Source organism: Mustela putorius, unplaced genomic scaffold (genome assembly GCF_011764305.1).
Source record: "Mustela putorius furo isolate JIRA1106 unplaced genomic scaffold, ASM1176430v1.1 tig00003853_pilon_pilon_pilon, whole genome shotgun sequence".
NCBI classification, from domain to species: Eukaryota; Metazoa; Chordata; class Mammalia; order Carnivora; family Mustelidae; genus Mustela; species Mustela putorius.
The window spans coordinates 20,826,366-20,849,167 of NW_025422005.1; the positions used below are offsets into that span (position 1 = coordinate 20,826,366).

General features: G+C 41.6%; 2 protein-coding genes across 3 annotated transcripts in view; one reads left to right on the forward strand and one right to left on the reverse strand.

Annotated features, from left to right (window-relative positions):
* Positions 1-13,562: 13,562 nt before the first annotated feature.
* LOC123387312 (translation initiation factor IF-2-like) overlaps positions 13,563-22,802 on the reverse strand; it is a 55,971-nt gene continuing 46,731 nt past the window's right edge. Inside the window, exon 2 of the mRNA XM_045064052.1 lies at positions 13,563-14,651. Within this exon, the coding sequence (XP_044919987.1) occupies positions 13,563-14,201 (639 nt within the window). The 5' untranslated portion in view covers positions 14,202-14,651. The remainder of the gene's footprint in view (positions 14,652-22,802) is intronic.
* Positions 13,677-22,802, forward strand: part of PHACTR4 (phosphatase and actin regulator 4) — a 108,033-nt gene continuing 98,907 nt past the window's right edge. For both annotated transcript variants that reach the window (XM_004741022.3, XM_004741023.3), the window contains exon 1: positions 13,677-13,790. The gene's annotated coding sequence lies outside the window, so the exon portion shown is untranslated. The remainder of the gene's footprint in view (positions 13,791-22,802) is intronic.

Consider the following 22,802-nt stretch of genomic DNA (forward strand, 5'->3'; position numbering starts at 1 on the left):
ATCTTTAGCCCCAAAGCTATCCCTTTTTCACTTACATTATTAACCAGTTTGGGGAGCATTTGATCTTCATCACCAACTGCTCCAGACAAGCTGAATGAAGGTAAGAATCAGAGCCACACTCACCTGGGCTCTACACTTTCAACTTTGAGAGTTCTTGAATGCAACTGTCTTCAGTATGTCTCTCTTGAGTTAGAGTGCTCCCATCTGGATAGGTAGCCCTCTACATCTGGAGCACAGTTTTCATCCTAGAATGTTCCTTCCTGCTTCTTGGAATTCCCTTTGTTTCTCCCCTGCATTGGCTCTCCTGTGTATTAAATCCCATAACTTTTATCTTTGTTGGACCTCTAGTTTTGGTGGACTATATCTGCCAGTAGCTTCTCATGAAAGGATGCATTAGAGGTAAAAAATTTTGGGGATGCCTGGCTGACTATTGATCTTGGGGTTATGAGTTTGAGCCCATGTTGGGTGCAAAGATTACTAAAATAAATGAATACATTTTTAAAAAGAGGTAAAAACTTTAACCCCTCATGTATTTGATTATGTCTTTATCCACATGTCTTAATGATGGTGTCTATGGTTTAACCAGCCATAGTATCCTAGGATGAAAATCATCTTTCAGAATTTTGAAGACATTCCTCCCTTTGCTTCTACTTCCATGTTGCTGTCGAAAAGCCAGAGCCATTCTTTTTTTTTTTTTTTTTTTTTTATCAGAGAGAGAGAGGGGGAGAGAGTGAGCACAGGCAGACAGAATGGCAGGCAGAGGCAGAGGGAGAAGCAGGCTCCCTGCTGAGCAAGGAGCCCGATGTGGGACTCGATCCCAGGACGCTGGGATCATGACCTGAGCCGAAGGCAGCTGCTTAACCAACTGAGCCACCCAGGCGTCCCAACCAGAGCCATTCTGATCCCTGATCTATATGGGGCCAGTTTTCTTTTTCTGTAGAAGCTTATAGAATCTTGTCTTTATTTACAGAGTTCTGATATTTCATAGTGGTGAGACTTAATGTGGGTCTATTATCATTCATTGTGCTGGGCATACAGTGGATAATCTGGAAACTTACACGAAATGATTTTATGATTTCCTCAACTCTTTTTAAAATAATCTTTCCTTATGGAACTTTTATTCAGCTATTGCACTTCTTTGGCTGGTGCTCAAATTTTCTTTTTTAATTTTTTATTATTTTATATTATTACTTATTTATCTTTTTAAAAAGATTTTAAGTAATTTCTGCACCCAATGTGGGGCTCGAACTCACAGCCCCAAGATCAAGAGTCACATGGTCTTCCAACTGAGCCCACCTGGCCCAGGATTCAGCATTGTTGGGTCTGTCGGAACCCTCATTTATCTGCTTTTCCATATCCTAAATTCTGTTGTATTTATTGTCCCCTCTCTCATTTTTCATGCTTTAATGCAATCCTTTACTGAAGTTTTAGTGGGATTGGGAGGGGAGGGGATAGATAGGAAAATCAGATCTATAAGAAGTTATAGCCATTGACTTTATCTTTGAAATCAGAAGGTTTAGCACAGGTCCAAGTAATTATAAGCATTCGATAAACAATATCTTAGTTTCAGTGAAATATGGGAATCTGCACTTCGGAGAATGCCTAAAACAAGGCACATAACAAATATTGAAGCCAGTATTATTGGTATGCACACTAAGCTATACTTAACATTCTGAAACCTGTTTATTCTACTTAATACAATCTTATGTTCATTCTTCTCCATCAGAAGTCTACCTTACTCTATTTTATTTTTATTTTTTTATTTCCAGTTAACACACAGTGTTATATAAGTTTCAGGTGTGCACATAGTGATTCAACACTTCCATACATCACCTGGTTCTCATCGCGACAAGTGGACTCCTTAATCCCCGTCACTTATTTCACCCATTTCCCCTCCCCTCTGGTAACCATCAGTTTGTTCTCAATAGTTAAGAGTCTCGTTTTTTTGTTTTTTGGTTTTGGGGATTTTTTTTTTGTAATCTCCACACCCAACGTGGGGCTCAGACTCACCACCCCAAGATCAAGAATCACACTCTGTTCTGACCAAGCCAGCCAGGTGCCCCAAGAGTCTGTATCTTGATTTATCTTTCTCTCTCTTTTTTTCCCCTCCTTTGCTTGTTTTGTTTCTTAAACTCCACATATGACTGAAATCATATGGTTTTTTGTCCTTCTCTGACTGCCTTTACTCTTTTTAAAGTTGCACACTATTCTATAGAATAGATATGCCATTTAATCATACTTCCATTGATGGACATTTGTTTTTCAATTTTTTTTCTGAAATACCAGCAATTCATACCCTAGTAATACATCCTTAAACACATGTGCTCGTATTTCTTTAAGATAAAGACTGAGAAGTGGAATTGCTCTATCATACTCACATGGAAAGTGTCTAATAGAAATTTCCAGAGTAAAAGAAGCATGTGAGTGATTAATCAGGATTTAATTATGGAAAGCACACTAGACTTGAAAGCAGAAGGTGTAAATCCCAATGATGGCTCTACCACTTATCTTGGGAAACTGTTTCTTTTTCATTTGTTGACAAATGTTTACTGGATTCTGCCTACTCCATGCCAGGCAGTGTTAGAGACTAGAAATAAGAGATGGATAAGGCATAGTGCTTGCTCTCAAGAAATTTACAGGGATTGGTGGGGAGGCAGACACATGAATAGATGCTGCTGCTTGCTCACTGTGGGCTTACTGTGGCCTTGAGAAGTAGTTTAACCTCCTGAACATCTGTTTCTTTTTCTGTAAAATGGGTAATAGCCCCTAAACCATAGGGTCGTCATCAAGGTTATGAAGTAATGGATGAGAAGTGCAGAAGTGCCCTTCACAGTGCCTGGCACATCCCATGCACTCAATAAATGGAAGCTATAGTTATTATTTAGTAACAAGATAATTATAATAAGTAACTTTTATAGTTGCCATAATAGAAGTTCTACCTCTCTGAACTCATTTCTACAGTACTAAATGAACTGTTGAGACAATAATATACAATATACAAAGTGGCACTTGATAAAGACTAGTTTCTTTTCTTGCATTTTTATGTTGAGACAGAGGGTAAACAAACAGAGGGAAAGAAAATATCCATATGTTTGAACACAGCAGTGATCTTCCCAGTCCATGTGTCACAGAGCCAATTCTGGACACTTCTTTAACTACACAGATTTCTCCTGTGGCCATATCTGAACATCTGGAATAAGGCTACATACCTCCCTGACCACAGACAGAGTGCTAACATGGCTCAGGGCTGATGGCTGCCTCCTGCTGGGGACTTTTTTCTTCCAATTTGCTAAGTGCAACTTGTATCCCATACTTAATGGGGTCACTTATTTGCTTGACACTGGCTTCTTTGAAGTTTTGTTTTGTTTTGTTTTCTTTTCTTTTTACATTGATATAAAGTAAGAATTAAAGGAAGTGTATCTTGATACCAAAAATTCTGAGCTTTAGTTTCTAATTAAAGGTAATTTACCAGCAAGTTTAAGTAGAATTAAATGACAGAAAAAGAATAGTTTATGAAGGGGCACCTGGGTGACTCAGTGGGTTAAGCCTCTGCCTTCAGCTCAGGTCATGATCTCAGGGTCATGGGATCGAGCCACACGGGATCGAGCCACACATCGGGCTCTCTACTTAGCAGGGAGCCTGCTTCTGCCTGCCTCACTGCCTACTTGTGATCTCTGACTATCAAATAAATAAATAAAATCTTTAAAAAAAAAAAGAATAGTTTATGAATATTTTGGGTAGGTTCTCTGTTTTAGGAATTAACTAGTGTCTAACTAATTGATACTTTGCTATTATTTCTTGTTGTTTTTGCCTGTTTCTCTATTTCTCTGGAGGGTTTTTGGTTTTCTTTTCTCTCTCTTTTTTTTTAATAATTATCTCTTCCTTTATTTTATTTATTTTTTTAAGATTTTATTTATTTATTTGACAGAAAGAGAAATCACAAATTAGCAGAGAGGCAGGCAGATGTTGGGGGGAACAGGCTCCCTGCTGAGCAGAGAGCCCAATGTGGGGCTCGATCCCAGGACCCTAAAATCATGACCTGAGCTGAAGGCAGAGGCTCAAGCCACTGAGTCACCCAGGTGCCCCTCCCTGGAGGGTTTTAAAAGCACTGACATTTATTTCCTCTATCTGGATGTATGCTTGTCCATGCAGATCATACAAAATTCCTCTGAGTTTTTATAAGCTTTGCAGAGATAGTATGGTGCAATGGGCTAGAGTCCAAATTTTATTTTATTTATATCTATTTTATTTTGTTTTATTTTATTTATTTATTTATTTTTTTAAGGAGCGTGGCATGGGTGTTGAAATCATGACCCTGAGATCAAGATCCTGAGATCAAGACCTGAGCTGAGATCAAGAGTCAGACACTTAATCAACTGAGCCACCCAGGAACGACACCCCCCCCCCGCCGCCCCAATTTTAGAGTCAGGCAGACCTGGGTTTGAATTATAGCTCTTCTACGTCTTTGCTCCTCATCTTAGACAAAATCTCTGCATCCATTTCCTCATCTGTAAAATAGGCAATATTACCTATCATACTGATAATGACGGTCACTAATCCTATGATACTAACATTATAGAATAAACATGGGTTGAAAGAATCAGATAATACGTGTGAACTGCTCAACACAGTATGCGCTTCCAGTTTTTAGTTATGATCATGATCATTTTTATTTTCATTTAGGTATCATGCAGTGCTTGGCACCTGGTTGATGCTCAGAATCTGGTAGCTATTTCAAGTTACCTACAGTTTCTAACTGCCAGGATTACGGCTTTGTTATTGTTTCATTTGTTAGCGATAAACACCATCTTTATCCTCATACTTAGGAACTTAGGAACTCATCATCTCTGTCATTCTGACAGTGCCTGGCCCCTTGCCGGGCACACAGTAGGCGCTCAGTACTAGCTGTTGAATCATGTCCAGTTGAGCTAAACATCCATTCAGGCATTAGTGCACAGCTGTGTCACTAAATAGATGCCATTCCAAAATTGACAGCCAACCCCTGACACAGACATGCTTGAATGGTTTGTAAGCCATGATTTCAACTTCCTGCATTGCAGACATCTCAGTTAACAAGCCATTCCACTCATATGACCATTGGAAGGAAAGGACAAGCTAATAGAAATATGTAGCTTAACAGCCACGAAAATGAGCTTTGGTCTAGGTAAATCCAGACTTACGCCATTGCCCTAGCACTATCTAGTGGATCAGCGACTTAATCTCTAAGAACAGCAGTTTTCTCATCTGTGAAAAGAGAATAACCATATCTTCTATCTCATCAGGTTATGGGAAGAAGTATTTTCCAGGTAATGCCTTCTCTTTTTCTTTCCTTGTTTTACTTCTACTTTTTCAGCTTGGCTGTCCCTTCTTCCAAAAAGCTTTTCCTGCCACCCATGGTAGGTTGGGTTCACTATTATACTCTCCCTAAAGTACCTGCCAATTACCCTCTATAATTACTTCCTCAACTACTCATTTCCTTTCTGGATTGTGAACTCCCATAGGACAAGGATGGTATCTGTCTCATTTATTCTTGTGTGCCCAGTGCCTTGGTATATAATGTTTTGGGTGGACTGTATTTGTTAACTGAGCGAACTAACAAGCTAATAATGCACATATACATAGAGCCTAACATTTAACAAGCTCTCAATAAATAGGAGATATTATTATTAGCAACATAGTTTTGGTGCTGAGTTTATTCACCTTGAGAAAGCTAGTGTAGTAAGAAAAGCAACAAATTAGAGATAGGTATTGTGAATCTAGCTCTGTGTCTTGTTTTTAATATGTCCTTTTGCCAAATCTTTATTCTTCCCATTTTTCCACAATTGAAATGAACATAAGATATTCCCCCAGTATCCACCTCAACTTGATTCTTATAAAGTCTGCCCTTTGTCAGACCAGATCGTATTCTGCCCTAGTACTTTTCTGTTTTTTCAGCTGCTAACTGTTGACCCCTGACCTTCTCCATTCTGGCCATCTAGCCTCCAACTGGCTACCTCCCAGCTTCCAGCTACATTGGTCCTCTCAATGAAGTCCAAAATCCTTAAGGTGCCTGCTAGAGCCTTTCCGTCTTCCCACCTTCTCCTTGCTCACTGTTCTCCAGCCAGTGAGCTTTCCTGATGTTTCCTGGAGGCACTAATCTCCCCGATTCAACGCCTTTGGACATGGCAGTCCCTCCACTTGGAGCATTGTCCCCTCTCTCTTTATCTGGCTAGCCTCTATTTAATCTTAATGTCTCAGCTTTTAACACCACTTCTTCAGGGAGCATTATTTGGCTCCTTTGGAAGAAATTAGGTCTCCCTCTTATATGCCCTCTTCCTTGTAGATCTGGTATAATACATTGTCAAACCTTCTCATTTTAAAAGAAGTTAAGAATCTGGCCTTAAATGTGGAATTTCAGCTTTTAATACTAGAAACTAATTTAAAAATTATAAAACACTGAGGGCCAGACAAAAATATCTGTTGGTTAGTGACTGCCTGTGGCCTGCATGTTTGTGGTCTGAGCTGTTCAACCTTGGCCTATACTTGGTAACTAATCCTGTGTTAATCATCACTCCATTGTCACTCCATTTAACTGTCCACTCTATGCCAAGTACTGTGATTGGTGCTTTATATAGATGATTTCATGTAATATCCAAAACCACCTGTGAGGTCAGGTAAGGTTCGGAGAGGTGAGAACACTTGCCCAAGGTCACAGGCCAGAAGCGGTAGAGCCATGTGCCAAAGGTCTTCCCACTGCACTGTTTTGTGTCAAGGTACTATTTGTCAGTTTAGAATAGGAGAAACTTCTGAAGCTCTGCCTAGCAACTATTGATATTTTTTTCTGCTCACTCTGTGCCAGCCATTGTGCTAAGTGGTTTACATGATCTGATTCAATCTTCACAACTATACAGAAGAGCTCTTATCATCACCATTTTATAGATGAGAGAACTGAGGTATAGAAGAGGTATTTGATTGACCCAGCGTAAAGGCAGACAGTCTGATGCCACAGTTCCCATTCCTGGGAACTACTGTCACAAGTTTGGGTTTGTGGCAGAGTAGTGAGCTTCAAGGGAAAGGAGAAAGGGAGAAATTTTTATCACTCTTTCTCCAATCCAGAGCCCTACAGAGAAAACTCAACTGAGAGAAGAATCCCCCTAGTTTATTTCCAGGGACAGGCTGTTGAGAAATGTGGCCTGCAGGTGGCAGCACTCTAAACTGCGAAGTTCAAAGCAACAGTGATCAAGCTCTGGACAGTCAGTCGCTTACTTGCATATTGTTCTCTGATTGGTCCGATTCATTTTGGCTAATGAATCAGACTTGGTTCTCAGCCCAGTCAAAATGGCCAGGTTTGTAGAGCCATTCCCATCTGTCAAAGAAGGGAGCGCTCTCAGAATTTGAAACTGTGGAATTTGAAACTGCGGTGATGTCATCCAGTCCAACCACCATCACCTGTGATTTTAAACTGCGTTAGGTAGAACCGGGTTTCAGTGATTCACCAAAACTTTTTGAGATCTTAGGGTTTTGGGGTTTTTTTAAATTTATTTATTTGAGAGAGAGAGAGAGAGGGGGAGAGAGCAGGAGTTGAGGGGCAGCGAGAGAGGGAGAAGTGGACTACCCCCTGAGCAGGGGAGCCAGACACAGGGCTCAATCCCAGGACACTAGGATCATGGTATCAGCCCAAGGGAGATGCTAACTGACTGAGCCACCCAGGTATCCCAATCTTAAGGTTTTTAAAAATATTGATTTATTTATTTGAGAGAGAGTGAGAATGGGGAAAGGGGCAGAGGAAGAGGGAAAGAGAATCTCAAGCCGACTCCACAGAATATGGAGCTCAGCACAGGACTAGATGCCACAACCCTGAGATCAGGACAAGAGCTGAAATCAAGAGCCAATGCTCAACTGACTGAGCCAGCCAGGTTCCCCAAGATCTTGGCTTTTAAAAGAAATTCTCTTTTTTGATAGTGGTGTTTTTACAGTAGAGTCTATATTGAAGGGAAAATCCAATAGCCGGAAAGAGTATACAGTGTGAAATCAGTTTCTCTATCACACACTATTCAACTGCACTATTTTTGCACTACAGAGGAAAGCTTACGTATTCTTCGAGGTATAGACTATGGATATAAAAGTATGTATTTACACATATCCTTTAAATTAAATAACCTAAAACTATTAACTTTTGTTTTTAAGATTTATTTATTTATTTAACAGAGAGAAAGAGCACAAGCAGGGGGAGCAGCAGACAGAAAGGGAGAAGCAGTCTCCCTGCTGAGCAGAGAGCCCAATGTGAGGCTCAATGTGGGATTTGATCCCAAGACCCCAGGATCATGACCTGAGCCAAAAGCAGATGATTAACTAACTGAGCCATCCAGGTGCCCCTCTCAACACACCCCCCCCCCACTTTTTTTTTTAAGATTTTATTTATTTGAGAGAGAGAGAATGAGAGAGAGAGAGCATGAGAAGAGAGAGTTCAGTGGAGCCAGACTCCCTGCCGAGCAGGGAGCCTGATGTGGAACTCGATCCCAAGACTCCAGGATGACCTGAGCTGAAGGCGGTTGCTTAACCAAGTGAGCCACCCAGGCGCCTGCAACATTTTCTTTTATCCACATCTATCTCTGTAGCTTTAACTGATTCACTGTGACTGCTTTGTGCTATTCTGTATTATGACTATATCACAGTTGATTTGCCCATTGTCCAGTAGATGCATATTTAGCTTGTCTCCAGTTTTTTTCTTTGAGATTTCAAACAATACTACAAGGAACATCCTTGCACCTGCAGACCATGTCCATGTTCACTGCTGAAAACTTGAAAACTTGATAAAGATAGAAAGACAAAAACTAATATTACTTATAACAGTTATTGTTTACTGAGTAGTTAATGTATATCAGCTACAGTGCTGGCTACTTTATGTATGTTACTTTAATTAGCACACCAACCTATATAATAGGTTCTATTGTGTTTTCCATTATACAATGGAACTGAATCTTAACCAGTTTAAATAACTTGGGCAATGGCACACAGAGAGTGGCAGAACAGTTTTTTTTTTTTTTAAAGATTTTATTTATTAATTTGACAGAGAGAGATCACAAGTAGGCAGAGAGGCAGGCAGAGAGAGAGGGGGAAGCAGGCTCCCTGCTGAGCAGAGAGCCCGATGCGGGGCTCGATCCCAGGACCCTGAGATCATGACCTGAGCTGAAGGCAGAGGCTTTAACCCACTGAGCCACCCAGGCGCCCCGGCAGAACAGTTTTTTAATTGCCAGAGCCCATGTTCTTAATGAGCATGAGCTGCAAATCCAGAAATCTTAATGGTTAGCAATAGTGTTTACTTTCCTTTTTTTTTTTTAATAGGTTCTTTACCCAACACGGAACCCAACACAGGGCCAAAGTCACCACCCAGAGATCAAGACTCAGACACTTAAGTGACTGAACTGTCCAGACACATCTAGTGTTTACTGTTAGTTGGTTTCTCAGAAGAAAAAGAGATTTGGCTCAGGCTACTTCCCATTTAAAAAATTATGTTGGGAGTATAATACACATGCAGGAAAGTATAGGTATCCCAATTAATGAATTTTTACAAATTTAAGATACCTATGGACCAAGAACCCAGATCCAGATCAAAAAACTATCTTACGGGGATGGCTCGTGGGTTAAAGCCTCTGCCTTCGGCTCAGGTCATGATCCCAGGGTTGAGGGATGGAGGCCCACATTGGGCTCTCTGCTCAGCGGGGACCCTTCTTCCCCACCTCCTCTGTCTGCCTCTCTGCCTACTTGTGATATTTGTCAAATAAATAAATAAAATCTTAAAAAAAAAAATCTTACCAGCATCCAGAACCTCCTCTTACCTTCTTTCAGACACTGCTCCTCCTCCATGAAGTGGAGCTGCTATCCTGACTTTCAACAGAATTTTTTAAAAATTTTATTCATTCATTTGACAGAGAGGGACACAGTGAGAGAGGGAAGGCAAGCAGGGGGGAGTGGGAGAGGGAGAAGCAGACTTCCTGCTGAGCAGGGAGCTGGATGCAGGGCTTGATCCCAGGTCCCTAGGATAATGACCCAAGTCGAAGGCAGCTGATTAACAACTGAGCCACCCAAGTGCCCCTCAGCGAATATTTTGCCTGTGTTTTATTTTATATATGTTAAATCGTACAGTATATGCTCCTTTGGTCTGGCTTCTTTTAGTGTTAATGAAAATCATCCATATGGCTGAGTATAGCATACTATAGGACAGAAAAGACATATGAGCAACATAACATCCTGCAAAGAATTATGAGTACCATTGAGTCTTTCATCAAGATTGTTGCCAGCCATCACCTTGAAGACAGCATGATAAATGGGATCTAATATAGAACATAGACAGATCTGAGCAATGCAAGGGATGTTCTGGTATCACTATTGCCTTACCACATCCTCTCAGACTTCCCTTAGAGTCTAGCTGAAGCTGCAGAAAACAGCTTAGTGAGGGCTTCAATTCTTCTCGCATTTTTTTCTGCATTCTGTCCTGGAGCTTTTCCAAAACCAGGTTACAGGACACTGGTGGAAACCTGTTCTGAATGCAAGAGGATCTGATGCCCCCCGGGCTAATCCTAATTAATGGGGCATAGAAGCCAATGGATAAATCCTTCTCAGCACAATCCTTGGGTGGACCATGTTGAGAGGCATTCTAGACAATCCTCAGATGGTTTTGGTAGGTTCTACCCCAAGGTGCTAATAGCAGTGCTCTTAGTTGGCAATGCACCCTTGGGATGGCTCCATCTTTTCTGTTTTACTCTAGGATCTTACATTAAATCCCTGGGAGCACATTCCAAATAAATTACCTGCAACTAGTACTTGTCTCTAGTTCTTCTTTCTGGGCAGAATCCTAATTAAGGCATATGTAAAATTCCTAGATGCTCAAGAAAAAGGAGTTTTATTATTACTACTATTACTACTACTGTTATCACCATCATTAGTTACCTGGCATTTCATAATTGCCGTCCATATCCATCCCCTTCCCCAGGGATGGTACTGAAATTCCACAATTAGAACTTCGATGGCAATAATTTTTGTTTTGTTTTGTTTTTTCCTAAGGGTACTGGGAAGCCACTGATTTTTTTTTTTTTTAAGATTTTATTTATTTATTTGACATACAGAGATCACAAGTAGGCAGAGAAGCAGGCAGAGAGAAAGGGGGAAACAGGTTCCCTGCTGAGCAGAGAGCCCGATGCGGGGCTCGATCTCAGGACCCTGGGATCATGACCTGAGCCGAAGGCAGAGGCTTTAACCCACTGAGCCACCCAGGTGCCCCGATTTTCTTTCTTTAAAAGAGTTTTTTGACTATACGATTTTTCAGGTTTTGTGAAGTATAATTGATGAGCAATGAATTTTATGTATTTAAAGTGTACAGTTTTTTTTAAAGATTTTATTTATTTATTTGACAGAGAACACAAGTAGGCAGAGAGGCAGGCAGAGAGAGAGAGAGAGAGAGAGAGAGAGAGAGAGAAGCAGGCTCTGCACTGAGCAGAGTCCGATGTGGGGCTCGATCCCAGGACCCTGGGATCATGTCCTGGGCTGAAGGCAGAGGCTTTAACCCGCTGAGCCACCCAGGTGCCCCTAAAGTGTGCAGTTTGATGAGTTTTGGTATATTTAAAACTTATCAGTCTTGAAACTATAACCATGATCAAGATAATTAATATACCATCACCCCCCAAAAGTTTCCTTATCCCCTTATGATGTCTACCTCTGCTTTCTTGGGTCCCCAGACAACTGCAGATCTGCTTTCTGTCACTACTTTGCTTTTCCTAGGATGTTATACAAACGGAGTCATACAGAACATACTCCATTATGTCTGGCTTCTTTCACTCAGCATAATTATTTTAAGATTCATCATGTTGTTGTGCATATCAATAGTCCATTCCTTTTAACAACTGAAGAATATTCCATTGTATATCCATTCACCTTTTGAAGGACATTTGAGTTGTTTCCAGTATTTAGCGATTACAAATAAAGTTGCTATGAACATTCATGTTCAAGTCTTTATGTAGATGTATGTTTTCCATTTTTTTTTTTTTTAGGTAAATACCTAGAGTGTAATGGTTGGCCCATATGGTAGGTGTATATTTAATTTTTAAAGAAACTGCAATATGGTATTCCAAAGTGGTTGTATCGTTTTACAATGCCACCAACAGTGAATGAGAATTCTTGTTCTACACCCTTGTTAACACTTGATGACTTGGTAGTACAAGTCATGGTGTGTAGATTATCTCATTGTGGTTTTAATTTGCATTTCCCTAACATCTTTCATGTGTTTGCTATAGATTTTTCTTTGGTAAAGTGTCTGTTGAAATCATTTTTTAAACTGGGTTCTTTTGGGGGGGGTGCCTGGATGGCTCAGTGGGTTAAGCCTCTGCCTTCAGCAAATGTCACATCTCAGGGTCCTGGCCCCTCATAGGGCTCTCTGCTCAGCAGGGAGCCTGCTTCCCTCTCTTTCTGCCTACTTGTGATCTCTGTCAAACAAAATCTCTTTAAAAAAATATATATATAAGCGGGTTCTTTGTCTTAATGGACTGAAATAATTCTAGATATTAGTCCTTTGTTGCATGCAGGTTTTGTTGGGATTTCGTCCCAGTGTGTGACTTGCCTTTTCATCTTTTTTTTTTTTTTTTTTTTTTTAAGATTTTGTTAGCACAAGCAGGGGGAGACTCTGGCAGGCAGAAGGAGAAGCAGTCTCCCCACTGAGCAAGGAACCTGATAGGGAGCTTTTCATTTTCATAAGGGTGTTTTAAGAGCAAAATTTTTAAATTTTCATTACTTATAATATCTTTTTCTTTTATCGATTATGTGTTTGCAGCTCACATAGATTTTTTTTTTCCTGTTTTTCTCCAGAAGTTTTGCAGCTTTAGGTTATACACTTAGGTCTAATTGGGGCTGTGACACAATGAGGTTGTCATTTAGCAAGATCTTCTGGCAGCAGCAAGGAAGGTGTTTGGAGGAAGATAGCCGGGAGGCCTGAAACTAGTGAGACTTGTAGAGACAACTGACTGACGGTGGCTTCCTCTAACGGTAGTGGAGAAAATGGAATGTAACCGAGATATATGGAATGTAGAATGACTGAAGGAGGTGTCAAGAATGATTCCTGGGTTTCTTCTTTATGCACAAATTGAGAATAACTTACTTATAAGTTTTTGTACTTCAAATTGGCCCTCAATAGTTTTTTCCTTTTGCAGAAATTATAAATGAAATTTGACCGGGCAGGGACTGAACTGTTAATCTAAAACAGCACACTTGCAGCATCAGCTCCTTCCCTAGGCACTGCCTGCAGCCGAGTACTCAGTTTTATCGTCCCAAGTCCAAAGACCCTTGCCCTCTCGGTATCAGGAAAGGAGCACAAGTTCTTCCACCCGCAGGGCGCAGGCAGCGGGTGGCGCATGCTCAAAGACGCCCTGGAGTACTGACGGCCCGGAGAGCGGAGGGCTAGAGGGTCCCGCCATCTTGTCCCGCCCGCGACATTAGAACAGTAGTTGCTAATGACTGGTTCTTATTTGTTCAGACACCACATTGCTGGGACGCCTGGTTGGCTCAGGGGGTTAGGCTTCTGCCTTTGGCGCAAGTCATGATTCCAGGGTCATGAGTTCCAGTCCTGTTCCAGCTGGCCCTTGCTGAAGACTACAAGTCCCGTGAGTCCCCGCGGAGGCACTTCCTACCCCCTCACTGTCCGGCCTGCTCCCGCTCCCCCTCCCGGGGCGGAGGCTCTGGCTGCGGCCAGGCGGTCGGCGGGCCAGGTAGGATTTCCGGGGGAAACTACTGTGGAGGCTGAGGAGGCGGCGGCGGCCACCCGGGTGAGTTCGAGGAACAAGGGAAAGTGAGCGAGAAGTACGCGGGGTCTGGCTGTGGGTGTCTCCTAGGCTCCGGCAGTGTTTTTGGCTCCGCGAGGAGGTGGTGGTCCGGGCGGGGGTAACGGCCGGAGCCGCGGTGGGGTCGGGCCGGGGCGGGGCGGGGCGGGTTGGGCCGGGGCCGCCGCCTCCTCCGCCCTCCCACAACGGTCCCGCCGTGGTTTCTCCGCCTGTAGTGCGTCCGGCGCCGGCTGGCCCACTCCGCCCCCCCCGCGATTTTGCGGGGCTCTTTTGTCTGGGCAGCTCCTTTGTGCCCGTGCGTGGAGTCGCCTCCTCCGTGGAGCCCGTCGGGCCGCCCCTAATGGGGACCGGTCCCTGGGGATCCGGTTGCGGTAACCGGATCAGGTCAAAGTCCATTTTTCAAACCCGTCCTCGGTCGGACCTCTGCATCTCGGCCTGGCAGAGCGGAGGCTCGGAGCCAGGCAGCGGCAGACGGAGTTTCTGTTGAAAACCCTCGAGGTTATTGTCTAACTCTGAAACGTCAGCCCCGCGCGGCTTCGGGGCACGAGTCTGCAGGCGTTTTTCTCGGTAGGGGGATGGGCCTGTGGAAAAGAAGTGAGCTTCCTCCCCGGGAAACTGGGAAGGGACCGAATTTGCTGCTCTGTCGGTATAGATTGCGGCTGTGATCGGGGAACCAAAGAACCAGTGCGGTTCGCGGTTCGCACACTTCTTGAATCTCGGAGGAGAGAAAGTGATTTATAGGGCACGAAACAGTCTTTTCATTCATTGCATGCAGAAGGAAGTTGCAGGGCTTGGTCCAGCCACCCAGTTCCTCGCCCCTCGTACCCGCCAATCCTTTGATTTCTTCTGCTCAAAACAAAAAGTTGGAAGAAAAAGTCCATTAATGGAAGGAGCCTCGTTATAGGGAAACCAGAAACCCAGTTGCTTCTCGAAAGCAACAAAGAGACTAGTTCACCAAGTAATAGGAATGAAGCCAGTTTGAGGGAGGAGAGGTAGTCCGTACTGAAACTGGCAAAGTGTGTGGACTTAACCAAATTTTGTTAGATAGTGGTAATTTAATGTACGCTCCGTTGGAAGACTAGTTGTGCTAGATTCAGCACAAGCCAAAGCTTTCTTAAAGCCAGTGTGGACACGCCTTTTTGGAAAGTAATTAGTATTTCAAGTCTCTGAAATGAGGACAACCAGGACCCCTTTACATGAAGCAGGGAAGATTATCAAGGTTATTATATAGGTTAAATTCCCTCCTAGTCAAGTTGGCAGATAAAGCTATTGTACTTTATTATGTTGATATCTCATAATGGAAGTGATTTACTCTGGGAATCCCATATTGTGTTGGTAATATTGTGCAGGGATGGAGGGCTTTAATGCAGTTGTTCTTCAGTTTTTAATCCAGCAATGACTAGGGATTGGTTGTTTTCCTACCTGTGTTTTGAAGAAGCATCCACAGAGAATTGCTCTAGAAGTTTTAAAAATAATCTAAGAACAGTAGTTGCTAATGACTGGTTCTTATTTGTTCAGACACCACATTGCTGGGACGCCTGGTTGGCTCAGGGGGTTAGGCTTCTGCCTTTGGCGCAAGTCATGATTCCAGGGTCATGAGTTCCAGTCCTGTAGTGGGCTCCCTGCTTAGCGGGAAGCCTGCCTCTCCCTCTGCCTGCCTCTCCCCCTGCTTGTGTTCACTTGCTCTTTCTCTCTCTGACAAATAAATAAATAAAATCTTTTTTAAAAAATGATATTGCTATTAGTGTTATTTTTTGAAAACAGCTCATCATATATATTATGTAATTTCTCACTACAGTTCTGTGAGGTGGTGTTTCTAATTTTACAGCTGATAAATGTTAAATTCACAGCCTCTAAAATGTTAAATGACTTGCCGAAGGTCACACAATTAACCTAGATAGGAAATAGTAGCCTAAATTATACTCCAGTCCTGTGCTCTTTTCATTACATTACTTCATACTGATCAATACCTGTTGAAGTTACTCATCACACCACCACACACAGCTTATGATTATTGAAATTTAAATATTGGAGAAAAATAATGGTAGTACTTTCTAATCAGAGCAAAATCATTTCTAAGGAACTGGAGTTTCTAGAACATAAAAATGTCATACTAAACCATAAATCATATTTAATTTTGGTCCCATCACCTTGTTTGATGGTACATTTTGATTGCCTTGTGCTTCAGACCAAGGCAGTTTTATGGAGCCCTGGGAGTGAAATAGTGGTGAGGTACTGGACTGTGGTTTTGTCTAATCATTACTAAAAAGTTTTTGCTAATCTTTGCTTAAAGGTTTTTAAACAAATACGTTGGAGAACATCTATACAGCAGTTTTGGCTGCTGGAACTGACATCAAAGAAATAACTGAAATTGAGATACTTTTCTAGCCAGTGTCAAGACTCAAGAAAATGCTTTCTTTAGTGTTTGCTTTTTGTGAAAACTTTTAATCAGTTTGAAACCTGCAGTTAAATCTTGGCTTTATGTCAGTACATGCCATGAATGTGACATCAGAAATAGAAACTTACTTCACCCCTTTACTTAAATTCTTCTTAGGTAAAATACATAACATGCCTATGGACTTGAGTCAATACAATTGGTCTAGCCTTTCTAACTAGTAGAAGCCTGTTTTAAATCTCTTATTAAGCCATCATGATGGGAAGGAAATTTTTGCCCTTGTGTATTTTGCTCTTGGTCAACTTTATTTTGGAATCAATTCATCTATTCATTCAATCAACATATATTTATTGAAAGCCTGCTGTGTTCTAAACGCTGGAATTAGATTCCCGGAAATGCAGGAATCAGACCCTGAGGAGTGAAAAAAAGGTCTTCCTTCTTGGGGCTTACAGACTGATTAGGGGTGATGGTGGTTGAGGGAGTCAGACAGTAAGTAAGTACTAAATAAAATCCTCTTTTATGTGCAGCCTTGAGTAGTGACCTCTTTGAAGGTTAGTTTTCTCATCTTTAATACAGGCATGATCATTCCTGCTCTCTCTGTAAGAGCACTCATCAAATAAGCCCCTTAATATTTGTTCTGTATTGTCACAGTTAAAGGTCTTAATGGCAAGGACTGTGTCCTAGTCTGTATCCTTACTGCTTAGCACATAGGTCCAGGTGTTTTTTTTGGAATTTTATAAATGTATATTGAATGAGTGAATGAATAACAAAAGTGAGCAGGGGTAGTTGTGGAGAATACCAGAATACAAATGCAGCACCATAAACGGTTCTTTTATTTAGCAGATTTTTGTTTTGCCTGTTGGGTGCTGGGATCTGGATTACATTCTGTAGGTACAAAAAAGATGTTAAGGGGGGCATCTGGGTGGCTCAGTGGGTTAAAGCCTCTGCCTTCAGCTCAAGTCATGATCCCAGGATCCTGGGATGGATCCCTGTATCAGGCTCTCTGCTCAGCAGGGAGCCTGCTTCCTCCTCTCTCTGCCTGCCTCTCTGCCTACTTGTGATCTCTCTCTCTCTCAATCTGTGTCAAATAAATAAATAAATAATCTTAACAAAAAACAACTGTTAAAAAAAAAGATGTTAAGGTATTGAGCCTCTGCCTTGAAGAGCTTACAACATTGCCACACCTGACCGTGGTAAGTGTTCAGTAGAGCTGTGTTACAATAAAGGAAAGGGACTGAAAAGTGATTTTGGCGCTTGTTCTTGAGGGATGAAAAAGAATTCGTCCAGTAGACCTGTTACTATTAAGGTAATTCCAGCCTGACTCCCTCAGGCACCACCACCTCGATCAGCCAGAGAAAGCAGTTTGGCACAGGAATGGATGTGCAAAAGTGTTAGGTGTGTGTCTAGGAAAGAGTGAGGAGTGTGGGAGCGGCTGGGTGGCTCAGTCCTTCGGCTCATGTCATGATCCAGGGTCCTGGGATCCAGTGCCTCACGGGGCTCCAGCCTCTCACTGGGCTCCGTGCAGCAGGGAGTCTGCCTCTCCCACTCCCCCTGCTTGTATTCCGTCTCTTGATGTTTCTCTGTCAAATATATAAAATCTTAAAAAAAAAAAAAAAAAAGTGAGGAGTGTGGTATAGCTTAAGAGGATTTTGCAGTTGGTTTTTAATATTTTCCAGTTCAGGTGCCCCCTCTCAGAAATTTGAAAAGAGGAATGGATTTTCACCCAGACAACTGCACATACGCAAACATGCATATAATTTTAGAAGGTTATAGAATGCATAGGGCGTCTCTGGACGCCTGGGGTTGAGTAGTTGAATACAGTGGCTGCTGAGAGCAAAGGTTGATGGCCAGGTGTTGAGAAGGATTCAAATGTTTTGCTAAGGAGTTCAGTCTTCATGATTAAGGAATTTTTAAACCATCAAAGGTTTTTAGAGCAGGTAATTGACAATCTCATCTGTTTTGAAAGATAATTGCTTGCTGTCTTTCCGGTAGGTTAGAGCATTTAGGAGAGATACTTAGAGTAAGTGCTAGAAGAGTTGGATTTTGAGGACCTTTTTGTTTGATTTGATTTGATTTTTAAAAATTTTTTAAAAAGAGATTTTATTAATATATCTGACAGATCACAAGTAAGCAGAGAAGTAGGGGGAAGCAGGTATCCTGCTGGGCAGAGAGCCCAGAAAGTGGGGCTCAATTCCAGGACTCTGAGATCATGACCTGAGCCGAAAGCAGAGACTTAACCCACTGAGTCACCCAGGCGCCCTTGATTTGATTTTAAAAGATGGGAGAGATTTGACCTGTTGGAAGGTGAAGGAAAAGGAGCCAGCAGAGAGGCAGACACTGAAGATCAGCACAAGAGAAAAGGGAGATAAAGAAGCCCTGGAAGGAGATAAAATTGAAACCACATGGAGAGGTGAGCCTTGAAAGAGAAACATGAAGAAAGGATGGAGGAAGATATGTTTGAAAGTGATGGAAATGGGAACTGAAATTGGAGTAGTCCTCAGTCGTTTACTCTGTACACTGCTCTAGGTCCTTTTTTTTTTTTAAGTAAGCTCTACACCCAATGTAAGGCTCAAACTCACAACCCCAAGATCAAGCAAGAATCACATTCTTCACAGACTGAGCCAGCCAGGCACCCTAGACACTTTTATATGTATTATTTAATTTTACAAAAATTCCGTAGAGTGGGTGGGCATTCCCGTTTGTCAGTTGAAGAAATTATGGCTTTGAGAGATTAACTTCATTTCCCAAAGGCACCATATAAGTAATGGAAGAGATCTGGAATCCAGATACATTTTGACTGCAAAGCTCAGGATCACAATTTCTGCCTTATAAGGTCTGTTAAGGTCAAGTAACCTCTTATTTATCTGCCTTTAAGAAGGAAGGGGTTAAGTTATCTGTGGAACGATAAAAGGTGAGAGTGGGCTAGCGGACTTTAGAAAGTGTTAAAAGTTTTGGAACAGGGGCACCTGGGTGGCTCAGTGGGTTAAAGCCTCTGCCTTCGGCTCAGGTCATGATCCCAGTGTCCTGGGATCGAGCCCGGCATCGGGCTCTCTGCATAGAAGGGAGCCTGCTTCTGCCTGTCTCTCTGCCTCCTTGTGATCTGTCTGTCAAATAAATAAATAAAATCTTTAAAAAAAAAAAAAAAGTTTTGGAACAGCAGTGGTGGAAAAGGTAAGGGAGCCAAACAAAGATGAGGGAGAGGGCTACCCAGCAGCAGTTACGGCTAGCTGAGGTCAGGCACGAATTTTCTGCTAGTCCATGCTTTCTGTCTCCTACATTCTTAGCAAAGCAGAATTTCTCGAATACTGTCATATGGGCCTTAGAAGAAAACACACTATATTGTCATAAAAGGCTTTGGTGCCGCCATCTCCGAGCAGGTCACAAGCCTTGTGCTTCAATTTTCTCATTTCTGAATAGAGTGCCCTGGATTAGTTGGTCTCTCAAATTCTAAGTTTTATGATTTGCAACCAGAAACATTCCAGGGGATTTTAGGAGAGGAAGTGTGTTTAGTGCCTGTCTGATTTTTTTAGGGAAGAGGTGGTTGATACTCTACAGCTTTCAGATTCAGCCTTGGTTTTCAGTTTAACTTCTCTATTATATTTAAAATACCAGGTGTTGATTTTGACCATCTGAAAGTTCTGACCTATTTACTCAATATAATGTATTTCCTATCTTTGGAGTCTGAAGACCTGGGTTCTAGTTCCAGCTCCATATCACACTGTCACTGTGAATATCCAAGTCAGCTAACCTCCTTAAACTTTAGTTTCCTCATCTATAAAATAGGAATAATGACCATTTCTTTAGGGGCATGAGATGAGGTAAAGTATGTGAGAGGTCTTTGTAAACTGTAGAGTGTTTAATAAATATGAGCAAAACAACAAAATTTACAGTCATAGGAATATGTTTGACTTTCCTAACGATTAAAATGTTAAAATGGTTATGTGTCAACTGTACTCAAAAAAATTGAAGGTTGAAACAATAATTATGTAGCATTTAGAACTCTTAAGCTGGAAATACATTTATCTTAAAATAGTAAGATCCATTATTAAGAAGGTAGGTCGTGAATAAACAAGCACTGTAAGCTGTTAGTGGCACTGCAAATTAGGATACTGATGTTAGCAAACAGTTTGGTAATACCAGCCAAGAACTAAATGTTCATAATTTGCTGATCCAGTAATTTCTTTTTTTTTTTTTAAGATGAAAAGTTTTGTTTTGTTTTTTTAAAGATTTTATTTATTTATTTGACACACAGAGCGAGATCAGGAGAGAGAACAAACACAAACAGGAGAGCTGCAGGCAGGCAGGGGAGAAGTAGGCTCCTCACTGAGCAAGGAGTCCGATGTGGGGCTCGATCCCAGAACCTGGGGACCATGTCCTGAACCGAGGGCAGCTCTTTAACCCTGAGCCACCCCAGTGTCCTGAAAAGTTGTTGTTTTTTTGTTTGTTTTTGTTTTTAAGATTCTAAAAGTGGGGCAGCCAATACACTTCTGAAGATAAGATGGGGAAACTTGCCCTACCTGATTACAGGACTTATTATAAACCTGGGGGCGCCTGGGTGGCTCATTCGGTTAAGCATCTGCCTTCAGCTCACATCATGATCCCAGAGTCCTGGGATCAAGTCCTGCATCAGGGTCCCTCGTCAGCAGGGAGTCTGCTTCTCCCTCTCTCTCTCTCTCTCTGCCCCTCCCTCCTGCTTGTGTGCTTCTCACTCTGTCTCTCAAATAAATAAATAAAATCTTCAAAAAAATAAATAACTCAATAACACTTTCAGTAGATACTAAGAGTAACTGTATAGGACAGGTCACAGGGTGTGAAGAATTCTTTCCATTCTCTTTTACTTGCACACATGCAACTTTGCCTCCTATTCCTTCCTCTGAGTTTAAATCTGAGGGAAAGCATTAAGATTCAGGATATGGGTGTGGTTTTGCTTTATGTATTAAGAGATGACACAGTATTTCTTATCTACTGGTGATACCAATAAGATTGGGAATTTTTCTAACCTTCTTGCATACCCTAATGCTTATATAAAATTAGGTAAGAGGTAAGTGGCTTCTGGAACACCATCTCTTTGTAATTGGCAGAGGGCTTCGTCCTTTTACTGTAGCCACAGGCTAATCAGGACCATTCTGTTAAATATCTTTGCAATCTGTGGCACAAGATAAATAAGTCTATTTGTTTGCAACCACGGTAATCATTGCACACTTTTTAAAATTGTGGTAAAATTCACCATGTTAACCTTTTTTAAGTGTACAATTCAGTAACATTAGGAACATTCACAACATTGTGCAGCAATCACTACTATCCATTTCTAAAACTTTTCTGTCATCCCAAACTGAAACTCTACACAGTAAATAATAACTCCCATTGCCTTCCCCTCTCAGCCCCTGCTAAACTTTATTCTACTTTGTGTCTGTAAATTTGCTTATTCTAGGTGTCTCATACAAGTGGAATCATAAAATATTTGTCTTTTTATGTCTGGCTTATTTCTTTGTAGGGTTTTTTGTTTTTGTTTTTGTTTTTTAAATTATCCCCTCTTTGTCCTTATAGAAAGATGAAAGTTTATTTTGTAGCAATCAGAAGCTTCCTTCTAGCCTCTTAACTCTCTGCAGGAAAGGCACCATTGGAATGAAGTTGAAAAGCGAGTATTTAACCATCTTTAGGGCATTGGTGTTAAGGAATGAATAATAAAAGTTTTAGGGGATTTGGTAAATGAAATATTTTGGTATGTGCTAGTGCTTTTAGAGGGCAGAGTAGAAACAAAAATATCAAAGAGCAGTTGTTGAGCAACTTCTTCCTTTTAACTAGAAGAGATTAAAAGGGTTAACCTCCTAAACATCAATTATGCCACATTAAATTATTGTAAATAATGACCCTAAGTATTCTTTCATGCGATAGTTATACTTGGTATCACTATGATCCAGACACACATGAAACTATTTATTTTTAAGTCTATTTAAGTCCATCTTTTGACAGATCATTTTTGCTAGATTTCTAACACCATATAGATATATGTAACCAGACTTCACCTATTAAATAGAAACTTTAAGGGTGTCTGCGTGGCACGGTTGGTTAAGCGTCAGCTCGGGTCATGATCTCAGGGTCCTGAGATGAAGCCTTGTTAAGTGCAGAGCCCAACTCAGGGCTCAGTCCCACAACCTCAAGATCATGACCTGAGCCGGAACCAAGAGTCAGTCGCTCAACCGACTACACCATCCAGGTGCCCACAGGATTTTTTTTTTTTTTTTTTTTAGTGTAATCTCTACACCCAATGTGGGGCTCGAACTCACAACCCCGAGATGGAGAGTCGAACGCTCCGCCAACTGAGCCAGCCAGGCACTCCATTACTCTCTTTAAAGAGACTTTGCAGATCCCTATCCTGAGCCACTTTGTGGAGGTTGTAAAATTTAATTCCCAACAAATAATCTCAGTGTCACTTTCAAGTACTGACAACAGATATTATTAGCAGAAGGCTTCAGGATTTTTATTTATAAGGAAATATTGGATGAGGGGTGCCTGGGTGGCTCAGTTGGTTAAGCATCTGCCTTTGGCTTAGGTCATGATCCTGGTGTCCTGGGATCGGGTCCAGCATTGACTTCTTGCTC